Below are 15,596 nucleotides of genomic sequence, written 5' to 3'. Positions count from 1 at the left end.
CATTGTAAGTTGTCCTGAGTCTCTGGAGAAGGGCGGTATATAAATCAATTTTTTTTTTTAAAAAAAATCATTTTAAAAATTATGAAACTCAACCAGATAAAACATGCCATCAATTTATCTTTTTCCATCGTTTGGGAGCAAAGGCAGGTCTTCAAATTCTTACACAAGGCTAGCAATATCAACACCACTTTGACTTATACTGTTAGTCCTCGAGTTATGACCCCAGTTGAGCCGAAAATTTATGTTGCTAAGAGAAAATTAGTTAAGTGAGTTTTGCCCCATTTTATGACTTTTCTTGCCCCAGCTGTTAAGTGAATCACTGCGGCTGTTAAATGAGTCACACAGTTGTTAAGTGAATCCGGCTTCCCCACTGACTTTGCTTGTCAGAAGGTCGCAAATGCTGATCACCTGACCCTGGGATACTGCCATCGTCATAAATATGAGTCAGCTGCCAAGCGTCTGAATTTTGATCACACGACTGTGGGGACGCTGTAACAGTCGTAAGTGTGAAAAACGGTCATAAGTCACTTTTTATCAGTGCCGTTGTAACTTTGGACGGTCACTAAATGAACTGTTGTAAGTTGAGGACTACCTGACCACAGCTCCTTGACTTGCTTGGAAAAAGTTCCAAATTAAATACCTAATACAGGTAGTCTTTGAACTACCCCAATTGAGCCCAAGGTTTCCGTTGTGAAGTGAGTTTTGCCCCATTTTACGACTTTTCTTGCCACCGTTGTTAAGTGAATCATTGCATTTGTTAAGTCAGTAACAGGCTTGTTAAGCGAATCTGGATTCTCTATTGACTTGGCTTGTCAGAAGGTCGCAAAAGGGAATTGCACGACCTTGGGATACTGCAACCGTCATAAATACGAAACAGTTGCCAAGCGTCCGAATTTTGTTCACACGATCATGAGAATGCTGCAAAGGTTGTAAGTGTGAAAAACGGTTGTAAGTCACATTTTTCAGTGCTGTTGTAACTTTGATCACCAAATGACTTGTTGTAAGTTACCTGTATTCATTAGGCATTCCACGTACTCTCATTCGTGCCCTAGTTTCATTACAAAGATAGTCCCCAACTTATGACCATCATTGAACCAGGAACGATGGTCGTACATCATTGCAATCGTAAGAAGACGCTTTATGTGGCCGCACCTGATTTTTTGACATTTTTTGTGGCAGTTAAGTGGACATAGCAGTGGTTAAGCAAATGCCACAGTCATTAAATGAATCCGTTTTAACCTAGTGGGCATTTTTGGCCGGAAAACGGAAGTAATTGGAATTACAATCATAAGTTGAGGCATCATTACAGTCCTAAGTTGAGGTGTTATGTGGCCGGAACTGATGGTTTGACATATTTTGCAGAAGTTGTTCAGCAAAGCGTCGTTAAGCAAATGCTGCCGTCATTAAGGAAATCCATTGGGTGAATCCAATGGGTGGTTGGGTTTTTTTTGGCAGAAACTGGAAGTAAACATCAGAAACTAGCAAAAAAAAAAAAAAATTCCCCACCCCCCAAATCATGGTCATTTGACCACAGGATGCTGCAAATAGCCATGAAGGTGAGCTGGTTGCCAAATGGCCAAAATGCAATCACGTGACCGGGGCAACCCCCAAATCCCATTCCTGGCTGGCCCCGCCCACCCCGCCCTGCCCCTCCCAGGTGTCCGCACGCAGCTCATTTTGGATGCAGGTAAGTGCAGGGCACACACGGAGGCTCAGGGAAGGCGAAAAACGGGCCTACCGGAAGTTTGGGAAGGCTGGAAACAGGCCCGTTTCCGGCCTCCGGAGGGCCTCGGGAGTCTGGGGAGGCTGTTTTCACCCTCCTGGAGACTCAAGAAAAGCCTCTGGAGCCTGGGAAGGGCAAAAACGCCGGCTCCCCGCCGTGGTGCAGGAGGCTGACTAGACCACGCCCACCCAGCAACCAGGCAGAGAACCCCTTGCTAAATTTTTTGAAGCCCACCCCTGGTGTGTCCATCATAACTTCGAACAATCATTAAGCGATGTCCTGTAACTCCCATCAACTTTCTGTGGTTGTGTTGAAGTTTTCATTGATTTGTGGCAGCGCAAGCATTTCTGTTCACCTTCAAAACAAAGAGGCTGTTGTGTTACAAGAGAAGGGGGTAACACAACAAGGCATGGGACCTGGGTATTTGCGGGACCGCCTTCTGCCGCCGACAGCCTCCCACCGACCAGTACGCTCCCACAGAGAGGGACTCCTCAGGGTGCCGTCAGCCAGGCAATGTCGGCTGGCAACCCCCAGAGGGAGGGCCTTCTCCGTGGCAGCTCCTGCCCTCTGGAACGATTTGCCCCCGGAGATACGAAGGATACCAGATCTCCAGGCCTTTCGCCGTGCCCTAAAAACTTTCCTTTTCCATCAAGCAGGGCTGGCGTGAAATCCCCCCCCCCTTTTTTTTTTAGCTTTTTAAATTGTCAATGGGATTTAGTTTGAATGTTTTAAATTTTGGGCCAAAGTCATGTAATTCTTTTAAAATTTTAAAATTTTGTATTGGTATGTGTTTTAGTTCTGGCTGTGCACCGCCCTGAGTCCACTAGGAGAAGGGCGGGATACAAATTGAATAAAAAAAATAAATAAATGAATAAACAAGTCCTTAAAGGGGCAGACTGATTTGAAAGAGTGCTGCCAGAATGCATGCCGTCGTGGTCCCTTTAAGAAGGTCTTGAGCAACGGGGACCTTGAGATTGTGTTGCCCTCCTGAAAGTCATAAGGCTTAGCCACCTGTTGCTCCTTTTAGAACTGAACTCTTCAAGGTTGAGGTGCAAGCAAGGTCAGCGCAGCCTGCAGGTAGGCCTCGAATTATAACCATTCGTTTAATGGCCATTTGAAGTTATACTTACTGAAAAAAGTGACTTACGACCATTTTTCACACTTAACGACCGTTGCAGCATCCCCAGGGTCACGTGATCCAAATTCGGACGCATGTATTTATGTTGGTTGCAGCATCCCCGGGGGCTGTGTGATCCTCTCTTGTGACCTTGACAAGCAAAGTCAACGGGGAAGCCAGATCCCCTTAACAACCCAGTTGTTAAGTCAACAACTGCAAGAGATTCGCTTAACAACTGTGGCAAGGAATTTATAAAATGGGTCAAAACTCAACAAATGTCTCGCTTAGCAAGAGAAATTTTGGGCTCGACTGTGGTCGTAAGTCGAGGAATACCTGTACAGGACTGGAGGTCACATTCAGATACAACTTCTGATCGTCTATATATGGATGGATGATGAACCATCAAATTGGTATTGACTCTTAATGACCACCCAGATAAGGGGAATCCAACCTTGGCGGATTTATGACTTATGACCTTCAACTCTCAAAATTCCTCAGCCAGCATAGTTGGGTAGATTTCTGTGGAGATTCTCAGTCATTCAGCTCATGTGTGAAATTTCTGAAAGATGCCCTAATTAATTCATGAGCCATGAGCTGAACTTCAAAAGAACTACAGTCATTTATTAGGAGCACCATTTCGGCAATATTCGGATGCAGTTAGAACTAATCCCACGTAGCGTTCCCCTATGATCCTGTCTCTCCCCTCCTCTCTGGCCATGTCATAAATCACATTCTCCAATTAACCACTTTGGCTGGCTGTGAAATCCAACACCCTCCTTCTGATTGCGGTCAGGAAGAATGTATGGAATGCACTTCAGTTAGGGAAATCGATCAGCTCTATCAGTTCTCCCTCCCTCCTGCTCATGGCAACTTGAAAGCTTTGCAAGTTGACTTCATGGTTGTCCCAAAGGTGCTATTTTCAAGAGGCAACTGGACTTTCTTGGTTTTTCTTTGAAGATGTTTTGCTTCTCATCCAAGAAGCTTGTTCAGCTCTGACTAGATGGTGGGGAATGGAAGGATTTATACTCCTTGCAGACAGCTGGTCATTTGCATCCTTTTGGAGCATCCGTGAGGCCACTTGGAGCTTTGACTGTGTCCTCAGGGTCACCTGAGTGGTGCAAATGGATGTGCGGAGCCTTCTTGGAACTGTTGAAAGGACTGTGTTGTAGACTGGAGATAGATGGTGTTGTTTACACACACACACACACGCCCTTCCCTCCCCCCCCCACATGCTGTTCAGAGAGGGTTGTCTAACTGTCTGTGAAGTTTCCGAAAAATGCCCTAATTAATTCATGAGCCATGAGCCAAACTTCAAAAGAAATACAGTCATTTATTAGGAGCACCATTTCGGCAATATTCAGATGCAGTTAGAACTAATCCCACGTAGATTTACGTTCCCCTATGACCCTGTCTCTCCTCTCCTCCCTGGCCATATCGTAAATCACATTCTCCAATTAACCACTTTGGCTGGCTGTGAAATCCAACACCCTCCCTACTGATTGCGGTAAGAAAGCATCTATGGAATGTAGCTTCAGTTAGGGAAATCTTATCAGTTCTCCCTCCCTCCTGCTCATGGCAACTTGAAAGATTTGCAAGATGACAGCTGTTCAATTTTGTCACAGGTGGCCTGACTGTCCAAAAGATGCTCAGCTGGCTTTGTGTCTAAGGAAGGACAAGGTTTGCTCACCAAATGTCTATGGAAATTCTCAGTGATCCAGGACATGGTAGTCCCAAAGGTGCTTTTTCAAGAAACAACTGGACTTTCTGGTTTTTCTTTGAAGACGTTTCACTTCTCATCCAAGAAGCTTCTTCAGCTCTGACAGGTTGGTAGGGAATGGAAGGATTTGTACTCCTTGCAGACAGCTGGTCATTTGCATCCTTTCAGAGAGTCGTTGAGTCCACCTGGAGGTTTACAGACAGAAGGAGTATTAATCCTACCATTCCCCTCCGTCCAGTCAGAGCTGAAGAAGCTTCTTGGATGAGAAGCGAAACGTCTTCAAGGAAAAAGAAAGATTGTCCAGTTGCCTCTTGAAAAAGCACTTTTGGGACAACCATGACCTGGATGACTGAGAATCTCCATAGATACTTATGTGCGTGTGTTTTATGTAATGATGGACATCACCGGGGCAAAAGAAACAGTACAAATGGCACATGGGATCTCCAGTGTCTGCTTCCCCCTGACCCCAGAACTCAACTGTCCATGTTGTTTTTCTCGTGCAGATGGTGATGGAGTTTCCTGATAACATGCTAAACCTCGATGGACATCAGCACAATGGAGGCCAGTTGAAGCAGTTCATTCAGGTACGGTACTCTCTTGCGTTGCGAGAGCCAAGCGCTGGGGCTTTCAAATCACAAAAATGATTACGGGACGGGAGGCTAAAGCATAGGAAGAACTCAAGTTCGATCCTGGCGGCGCTCAAGGTTGGCTCAGCCTTCCGTCCTGCCGAGGTCGGTAAAATGAGGACCCTGGTTTTTGGGGGTCAATGCGCTGAGACTGTAAACCATTTAGAGAGGGCTGTGTAAAGCATTGTGGGGTGGCATATAAGTCTTAAGTGCTATAAATTTAGTTTATGATTTTTATATATTATTTGTTGCCACCCAGAGTCGTTTGTTTAAGATGGTATGTTGCATCCAGTTTTGTCACCATGATATAAATGTCAGGTTTCGATGTCATCTCAAATAAATTGCACTCCCAAATAATTAATCTTTGCTGATATATTCTATTTATTGAGTACGACAGATCTGGCCCGGACTTCGTCGTAGCCGATACTAACCCTCTGACCCACAAACCCTTCCCTTTCCGTTCCCCAATTCTCATCTTCTCATTGGCCATCTTCCAAGTCAGTCTCCCCAGCTTCTGACCTCAACCCACAGGAATGTTCCCCTCTCCCATCCCATCTCCTAGGGGATATTATCTACAGAGAAAATAAGTAGGTGAAACGTCAAGCCTCGTCTTTTTATGGCAGCATCAGAATGCTGACAATAAAGATGTTGAGACTCTAGAAAGAGTGCAGAGAAGAGCAACAAAGAGGATTAGGGGGACTGGAGGCTAAAACATAGGAAGAACGGTTGCAGGAACTGGATATGTCTAGCTTAATGAAAAGAAGGACTAGGGGAGACATGATAGCAGTCTTCCAATATTTGAGGGGCTGCCACAAAGAGGAGGGAGTCAAGCTATTCTCCAAAGCACCTGAGGGAAGGACAAGAAGCAATAGATGGAAACTAAGCAAGGAAAGAAGCAACCTGGAACCAGTCAGAACAATTCATCAGTGGAAGAACTTGCCTCCAGAAGTTGTGGGTGCTCCAACACTGTAGGATTTTAAGAAGAGATTGGACATGTTTATGGAGATTCTCAATCATCCAGGTCATGGTTGTCTCGATTTTTTCAAAAGGGACTTTGGTTTAATTTCTTTGAAAAGAAGAGAATGGTATGGATGGATGAAAACTCATCAAGGAGAGAAGCAACTTAGAACTAAGGAGGAATTTCCTGACAGTGAGAACAATTAAATCAGTGGAACAACTTATCTCCAGAAGTTGTGAATGCTCCAACACGGGAAGTTTTCAAGAAGAGATTGGACAACGATTGGTTTGAATCAGTGGTGGGTTCCTCCCGGTTCGGCCCAGTTCTCCCGAGCTGGTAGCGGTGACGATATGACATCACCAAACCGGTTCTGCACCCCCCCACCTACTCCCCATGTTATTCTTACCTTTTATTTGGCCCCACCCCCAATCTATTGCTGCCTCCTGAGTCCCAGCTGATGGCCAGAGGGGAAAAAACTGTTTAAACTCTTGCCGCGGGGCTTCAAAGGGCCGCCCTACAGCTGATCAGTGGTAAAAGAAAACAAATGAGTAGACCAGTGCCTGCAAAAATACATGAGTAGATCAGTGCCTGCAAAAATACATGAGTAGATCAGTGCCTGCAAAAATACATGAGTAGACCATTGCCTGCAAAAATACATGAGTAGATCAGTGCCTGCAAAAATACATGAGTAGATCAGTGCCTGCAAAAATACATGGGTAGATCAGTGCCTGCAAAAATACATGGGTAGACCAGTGCCTCGAAAAACAAATGAGTAGACCAGTGCCTGCAAAAAATAAATAGATAGATCGGTACAGCTCTGCAAGCAGTTAAAAGCCTGGTAGACCAGTACCTCTGCTAAATCCTAAAGAATTGTCACATGACCATCAAGCCATACCCACAAAATAAGCCATGCCCACAGAACCGGTAGTAAAAAAAAGTTGGAACCCACCCCTGGTTTGAATGTTGAATTTATATTTACTGACAAAGAAATAAAAGCAGTATGCCCCTTCCCATATTTGGGTAGACCAGGTTGCCGTGATAGAAAAAACACCCATTGGTTTGGCTGGTAGAGGGTCTCCTGCTTGAGCAAGGGGTTGGACTTAGAAGACCTCCAAGGTCCCTTCCAGTTCTGTTACTCTGTTCAGGTGCGTGGCTGTATAAATTTTGCAAACAAGCAAACTAATTTTATTTTCCAACCTATGATGGTCAGTGTTGCCTTGAACTGCACCTCCATAACTGTCTGGTTTGGTTCTGCAACCCAACAAGACAGACAGAGATTTCAGAGGATAATTAGAACTGCGGAAAAAACAATGGCTACCAACCTGCCTTCCATTGAGGACCTGTATACTGCACGAGTCAAAAAGAGGGCTGTGAAAATATCTACAGACCCCTCGCATCCTGGACATAAACTGTTTCAACTCCTACCCTCAAAAGGATGCTATAGAGCACTGCACACCAGAACAACTAGACACAAGGACAGTTTTTTCCCGAACGCCATCACTCTGCTAAACAACTAATTCCCTCAACACTGTCAAACTATTTACTAAGTCTGCACTACTATTAATCTTCTCATCGTTCCCACCACCCATCTCCTCCCATTTACAACTGTATGACTGTAACTTTGTTGTTGGTATTCTTAAGATTTATATTGACTGTTTCCTAATATGATTTGATTGCTTATTTGTACCCCATGACTATCATTAAGTGTTGTACCTTATGATTCTTGACGAATGTATCTTTTCTTTTATGTACACTGAGAGCGTTTGCACCAAAGACAAATTCCTTGTGTGTCCAATCACACTTGGCCAATAAAGTATTCTATTCTATTCTATTCTATTCTATTCTATTCTATTCTATTCTATTCTATTCTATTCTATTCTATTCTATTCTATTCTATTCTATTCTATTCTATTCTATTCTAATTTAAAGAATTCCTTGCTCTTTTCCCTTCTGCAGAGGCATAGCATGCTGAAGCAGCAAGATTTGAGTATCGCTATGATGGCGACATCACGCGAAGTCCTGAGCGCCCTTTCTCAGCTTGTCCCCTGCGTCGGCTGCCGCCGTAGCGTGGAGCGCCTCTTCTCTCAGCTGGTGGAGTCCGGCAATCCCGCTCTTGAGCCCCTCACGGTCGGGTCCAAGGGAGTTCTGTCTGTCACTCCGAGCTGCATGAGGGATGCCAAGAAGCTTTACACGCTTTTCTACGTGCATGGGTAAGATCGCTGAGGGCCAGCGCCTTGCCATATCACTCAGGACTGGTGTGGGAAGATTTTTGTTTTCAAAAAAAACGAGGAAAGCCTTTATCAAGCTGTCTCTATACAAGTAGTCCTCGACTTATGACCACAGTGGAGCCCAAAATTTCTGTGGCTGAGCAAGACAGTTGTTAAATGAGTTTTGCTCCATTTTACGACCTTTCTCACCCCCGTTGTTAAGTGAATCACTCCAGTTGTTCAGTTAGCCAGTTAATGTTTTATAGATGGTATTTTCCCCCAGCGAGATTGGCCAAAATGTTTTCAAATTTATCTACCAAGTGTTGGAGATGCGGCCACAAATTAGGAACATACTACCATATGTGGTGGACGCATGGCGTCTTGGCAAGATGCAAGCCAAGACGCCATGCATCTTGGCGTGTCTTGATTTAGGCAAACTCTGGTTTCCGATGTGGATTATGCCACTCCTTTACCCACATAGTCCACACCTAAACCTCACGCTAGCCGCAATCCCAAGATAGCTGTTGACATTATACAAATGATGTAAGGAATTTTCTGACACTGAGAATAATCAACCAACGGAACAGAAGTTGCCTTCAGAAATAGTGGGAGCTTCATCCCTGGAGGCTTTCAAGAAGAGACAGGACTGCCATCTGTCAGAAATGATGTAAGGTCTCCTGCTTGGGCGGGGGGTTGGACTAGATGACCTACAAGATCCCTTCCAACTCTGTTCATCTGTTCAAAATGCAGGCAGTCCTCGACTTATGACCACAACTGAGCCCAAAATTTCTGTTGCTAAGCAAAACAGGTGTTAAGTGAGTTTTGCCCCATTTTAGGACCTTTCTTGCCACAGTTGTTAAGTGAGTCACGGCAGTTGTTCAGTTTTGTTAAGTGACTCTGGTTTCCCGTTCAACGTTGCTTGTCAGAAGGTCGCAAAAGGGGATCAGTGTGACCCCGGGACACTGAGACCGTCATAAATACAAATCAGTTGCCAAGGGTCTGAATTTTGATCACATGACCACGAGGATGCTGCAAGAAGAGCCTTGGTGGTACAGCGGAGTAAGTGCTGTTATGTAGCACTTAGCTGCCAGCTGCCTGCAATTAGTGCGAGTTCAAATCTCACCAGGCTCAAGGTTAACTCAGCCTTCCATCCTTCCGAGGTAGGTAAATTGAGGACCCTGATTGTGGGGGCAATAAGCTGACTTTGTAGAAACACCGCTTATGGGGGGGCCAAAAGCCCTAATAAGCAGGTATATACAAAAGAATGAAGGCTATTGCTATAAGTGCATTGTAAACCGCCCTGAGTCTTCGGAGGAGGGCGGCATATAAATTGAACTAATAAATAAATAAATAATGGTCGCAAGTGTGAAAAATGATAATAAGTTGCTTCTCACTTTGAACGGTCACTAAATGAGCTGTTGTAAGCTGAGGACTACCTGTACAGTCAAAATTTATGAAAGAGCATCTGTACTTCGTACAAAATCATGTTGGATAGGAAATATAATGTTGAACAGACTTTTCGGGGTTTTTTATTAATGTTTTTTTTCCCCATTTTCCCTCTTTCCTCCCTCTCCCCCCCAAAGGTCCAAATTAAATGAAATGATTGACGCAATTCCGAAAAGTAAGAAGAACAAGCGGTGCCAATTGCATTCGTTGGACACTCACAAACCGAAACCCTTGGGGTAAGTGTTAATACGAAGCACACTCACGAAACGGGTGCCAGTCAGATGGTGGTTCTCCGGGCACATCTTAGGACACCCCTTGGCAGGAAGTGGCTTAGTTGGTAAACTGCTGGATGTACAAAGAAAGCAGAAAGGGGCAAAATAATGGTTATTTTTTGTGCCCGCTGCCATCAAACCGTAAGGTTAAAAAAAGCAGAGTTAAAAACAGATTTTTCTCTACCAAGGCCGTGTTTGTTTAGGTTGAAAAATTAGGAGCATAAACACCCGTGGCGAATGTTGGCACCAATAATTGCCCCTTGGTGGCACTGTCTTAGTGGGGATCTTCTCTAGCCAGCCAGCACGATGAGTCAAAACGAGCAATTTAATCCATTTTAGTGATATTTTTACCCCCCAAAAAAGTTGTATCAGAGCATGCGTTAATGTTTATTTTTGGGGTGTGCATGCAATTGCAAGTGACAGCATTGGGGATATAAAATTGAATTTTGACCCCTCTACAAATCGTCTATGGATATTCTCAGTCGTCCAAGTCATGGTTGTCCCAAAGATGCTTTTTCAAGAGGCAACTGGACTTTCTGGTTTTTCTTTGAAGATAGAAATAGAAATAGAATAACAGAGTTGGAAGGGACCTTGGAGGTCTTCTAGTCCAACCCCCTGCCCAGGCAGGAAACTCTACATCTCTTCAGACAAATGGTTATCCAACATCTTCTTAAAAATTTCCAGTGTTGGAGCATTCGCAACTTCTGGAGGCAAATTGTTCCACTGATTAATTGTTCTAACTGTCAGGAAATTCCTCCTTAGTTCTAAGTTGTTTCTCTCCTTGATTAGTTTCCATCCATTGCTTTTTTTATTTATTTTTTATTTTATTTTGAATTTGTATACCGCCCTTCTCCCTGAGGACTCAGGGCGGTGAACAGCCAAGTAAAAACATCAAGTACAAATATTAAAATACAGTTAAAATATACATATATAAATTTGGCCCCATTAATTAAAAACAATAAACAAAACACTTAAAAACTAAAAAATTAAAAAATAAAAATAAAATATGTTTTAGATGTTTCACTTCTCATCCAAGAAGCTTCTTCAGCTCTGACTGGATGGTAGGGAATGGAAGGATTAATATTCCTTGCAAGTTATCCACCATCCAGTCAGAGCTGAAGAAGCTTCTTGGATGAGAAGCGAAACGTCTTCAAAGAAAAACCAGAAAGTCTAGTTGCCTCTTGAAAAAATCACCTTTAGCACCCTCTACAAAACATTTTCTGAGGACCTCAGACCTCCCGTATGAACTTTTAATAAAAATTGCAGTCGATTTTTAAAATAAAAATCGACTCTGTGGGTTTCAGAGTATAGGGAGTCCTCGACTTACGATCACAACTGAGCCCAGTGTTTCTGTTGCTAAGTGAGACAGCTGTTGAGTTTTCCCCCATTTTATGACCTTTCTCACTACTGTTGTTAAGTGAAATCACGGCAGTTGTTTAATTAGTAACATGGGTTGTTAAGTGAATCCGGCTTCCCCGTTGACTTGGCTTGTCAGAAAGAGGCGCAAAAGGTGATTCCATGACCCCGGAACACTGCAGCCGTCATAAATATGAGTCGGTTGCCAAGCGTCTGAATTTTGACCCTATGACCGTGGGGATGCTTTTACGGTCGTAAGTGTGAAAAATGGTCACGTCATCTTTTTCAGTGCCATTGTAACCTAGAACGGTCACTAAGTGAACCGTCGTAAGTCGAGGACTACCTGTACACAGCAAGCTCTGACGTTTCCCTTCCGTCTCTTTTACTGGAAACTGAATTTTAACTCCCCTTTAGTTGCAAGGAGGCAAGTTTTTAAGCACCCTGATGGGCAGTGGTGAGATTCAAATAATTTTAACAACTGGTTCTATGCCCTAATGAGCGGCTGGGTGGGCATGGCCATGGTGGGCGTGGCCAGCGGGTGTGACAGGCAGCACTCGGCTTCCTGCACCCCCCTGGGAGCAAAAATGGGCCGTGGGGGGTGCCCGCCCCCCCACGTCCCGTTTTGGGCCTAGTAGGCCTCCCAGCAGCCTCCTGGGAGCAAAAATGGGTGCGTGGGGACTCCTGGAAGGGGTGGGGCAGAGAGGGGCGTGGCCAGTCAGCAATTTAACAACTGATTCGCCCGAACCGGCTGAATCCCACCACTTCTTATGGAGCTGTTCAATGGTTACCAAATTTCCAGGCTTATTTTGTTTTTATTCTTTTAATTGCTCTGCTTGTCCATCCTAAGCCTGTGTGGCTCTTTTGATGCTGTTGTGGGGCCTCGTCCTTTTTATGCCAAAGATGCTTTTTTTTTTTTTTTTTCAAGAGGCAGTTGGACTTTCTGTCTTTTTTTTTTTTTGAAGACGTTTCGCTTCTCATCCAAGAAGCTTCTTCAGCTCATCCTTTTTCTTTCGTTGATTAGTTTAGCAGAGTACAATAACCACAGATGGAGGCCTGGTTGTTCTGCTCTTGGGGCATAATCCATTTTCTGTTTTATGAGGGTTTGAAAGGTGGGTTTATGAAGGGGCCAGGGAGGCCGAAGGATCCACAAAAGAAACACATCCATTGACACAGTGGTAATGCCTCTGAATTCTTCTTTTAATGCTGTATACCCTAGCGAAGGGAACGGTAGCACCCCGAGCACAGAGAAGTTAGGTGCAGATAAGAGATCTAGCGAAGAAGAGAGGAAGGAGAGCAAATGTAGGATCACTTTCTACTGTGGACCTTTCCAGGGAGCCAGCAGGTAAACCATACCAGAAAATATTGAATTGTTTGTTTCTTAAATAGGGCGCCGCAGTGACTAAGTGGGTAAAGATGCTGGGCTTGTCGGCTGGAAAGCCGGCAACCTGGGTTTGAGACCCAAGCGCCATGCGATGGGCTGAGCTCCTGTCCTCAGCTCAGCTCCTGCCAATCTAGCAATTCGAACGGGTTTGAGACCCGAGCGCCACGCGATGGGCTGAGCTCCCGTCCTCAGCTCAGTTCCTGCCAATCTAGCAATTCGAACAGGTTTGAGACCCGAGCACCACGCGATGGGCTGAGCTCCCGTCCTCAGCTCAGCTCCTGCCAATCTAGCAATTCGAACGGGTTTGAGACCCGAGCGCCACGCGATGGGCTGAGCTCCCGTCCTCAGCTCAGCTCCTGCCAATCTAGCAATTCGAACGGGTTTGAGACCCGAGCGCCACGCGATGGGCTGAGCTCCCGTCCTCAGCTCAGCTCCTGCCAATCTAGCAATTCGAACGGGTTTGAGACCCGAGCGCCACGCGATGGGCTGAGCTCCCGTCCTCAGCTCAGCTCCTACCAATCTAGCAATTCGAACGGGTTTGAGACCCGAGCGCCACGCGATGGGCTGAGCTCCCGTCCTCAGCTCAGCTCCTGCCAATCTAGCAGTTTCGAAAGCACGCAAATGCGAATAGATGCAGGGAGTCCTTGACTTAACGACCACAACTGAGCCCAAAATTTTATGTTGCTAAGTGAGAAATTTATTGAGTGAGTTTTGCCCCATCTTACAACCTTTCTGGCCACAGCTGTTAAGTGAATCATTGCACTTGTTCGGTTAGTAACCCAGTTGTTAAGTGAATCTGGCTTCCCCATTGATTTTGCTCGTCAGAAGGTCGCAAAAGGGAATCGCATGACCAGGGTATACTGCAACCGTCATAGATGTGAGTCAGCTGTCAAGCATCCAAATGTAAATCACATGACCCTGGGGGTCGTAAGTGTGAAAAATGGTCATAAGTCCCCTTTTTTAGTGCTGTTATAACTTCGAACGGTCGCTAAATGAACTGTTTGTAAGTCGAGGATTACCTGTACCTGGTTGTGTACATTTCATGCAAAACCAAATAAAACAAAACACAAATGCCACCCAGCTATAGACAGTTTGGTAGGGCCAGAATTATAATGATTAAAAAATCCAACCCTGTAAAAAACAGCAACAAAGAAGAAATAGAGACATTTGAAGTTACCAGTAGGTACTCCTCGACTTACGACCACAACTGGGACCAGAATTTCCATTGCTAAGCAAGGTGGTTGTTCAGTGAGTCGCACCCAATTTTACAACTGTTTTTGGCCTGGCTGTTAGCACTTAGCAATAGCACTTAAACTTATATACCGCTTTACAGTGCTTTACAGTCCCCTCTAAACGGTTTACAGAGTCAGCCTCTGGCCCCCCACAATCTGGGTCCTCATTTTACTCACCTCAGAAGGATGGAAGGCTGAGTCAACCTTGAGCCTGGTGAGATTCGAATTGCAGGCAGCCAGCAGTCCGCAGAAGTAGCCTGCAGTACTGCACTCTAACCACTGCGCCACCACGGCTCATGTGAAGTGAATTGCTGCAGTTGTTGAATGAATTATGCAGCATTAAGTGAATCCAGCTTCCCCCATTGACTTTGCTTGTCTGAAGCGGGTTGGGAAGGTCTCAAAATGGCAGTCACATGACACACATCCCTGCCATCATCATAGATACAGGTAGTCCTCAACGACCACAATTGAGCCTGAGATTTCTGTTAAATTGAGACACCTGTTAAGTTTTGTTCCATTTTACGACCTTTCTTGCCTCCATTGTTAAGCGAATTGCCACCGTTGATAAGTTAGTCACCCGGTTGTTAAGTGAATCTGGTTTTCCCCATTGACTTTGCTTGTCAGAAGGTCGCCAAAGGTTGATCACGTGACCTTGGGACACAGCAACGGTCCTAAGTACGAACCAGTTGCCAAACATCTGAATTTTGATTACGCGATCATGGGGATGCTGCAAAGATTGCAACTGTGGGAAAACGGTCGTAAGTCACGTTTTTCAGTGTCGTCGTAACTTTGAACGGCCACTAATGGAACTGTTGTAAGTCGAGGACTTACATTCTGGTTGCCAAGCACCTTAATTTTGATCCCTTGGCTCTGGGGATGTTGTAATGGTCCGAAGCGCAAGGAAAAACGATCAAATCCTTTTTTCATTGCCATCGTAATTTTGAACAGTGGCTGAACAAATGGTTGTAAGTTGAGGAACATCTCAACCCCCAAGGCCTAAAATAACTGAAGACTGCCAAAACCTCAGAGATATAAAGCAAATAAGCCTACTTCCGTATGGTTTTCAACAGGTTTTCGTGGGTAAAAGTCAAGAGTCTTTTAAAAGAGGTTGGCACTGGTAGAACGATTCCCTTTAGAAAATTAAGAGAGGAGGTCTTCATTTGAAGGATGGCCAATGTAGGCATAAGGAAGGCAGATGGAGAAGGAATGGACTGCATCAAACAATGAAAGTCTTAAGGAGATTCCCAGTGACCCAGGTTATAGTTGTCCCCAGGGTCTTTTTTCAGGAGGCAACTGGACTGCCTGGTTTTTTTTCTTTGAAGACGTTTCACTTCTCCTCCAAGAAGCTTCTTCAGCTCTGACTGGATGGTGGGGAAGGAATGAAGGAAGTGAGAAAGAGAAGGAGGAAGGAAGGAAGGGAAGGGAAGGAAGGAAGGAAAAGGAAGGTCAATCTACGGAGATTCTCAGTCATCCAGGTCATGGTTCTTCTCATCCAAGAAGCTTCTTCAGCTCTGACTGGATGGTGGAGAAGAAATGAAGGAAGTGAGGGAGGGAGGGAGGG

General features: G+C 44.9%; 1 protein-coding gene across 33 annotated transcripts in view; it reads left to right on the top strand.

The window, feature by feature from the left end:
• The window catches only part of GGNBP2 (gametogenetin binding protein 2), a 72,171-nt gene that overhangs the window by 22,939 nt on the left and 33,636 nt on the right, over positions 1 to 15,596 (top strand). For 17 of the 33 annotated variants that reach the window (XM_034434597.3, XM_034434598.3, XM_034434596.3 and 14 more), the window contains exons 3-6: positions 5,061 to 5,141; positions 8,098 to 8,351; positions 9,932 to 10,030; positions 12,639 to 12,764. In XM_034434597.3, the coding sequence (XP_034290488.2) occupies positions 5,061 to 5,141; positions 8,098 to 8,351; positions 9,932 to 10,030; positions 12,639 to 12,764 (560 nt within the window). The remainder of the gene's footprint in view (positions 1 to 5,060; positions 5,142 to 8,097; positions 8,352 to 9,931; positions 10,031 to 12,638; positions 12,765 to 15,596) is intronic. The other 16 variants (XM_034434602.3, XM_034434600.3, XM_034434601.3 and 13 more) reach the window with 1 other exon arrangement.

The sequence above is a fragment of the Pantherophis guttatus genome, chromosome 1, assembly GCF_059756535.1.
Source record: "Pantherophis guttatus breed Tessera chromosome 1, ASM5975653v1, whole genome shotgun sequence".
Lineage (NCBI taxonomy): Eukaryota > Metazoa > Chordata > Lepidosauria > Squamata > Colubridae > Pantherophis > Pantherophis guttatus.
Note: the sequence above shows the minus strand (reverse complement) of the source record. Positions and strands in the feature narration are given on the sequence as shown.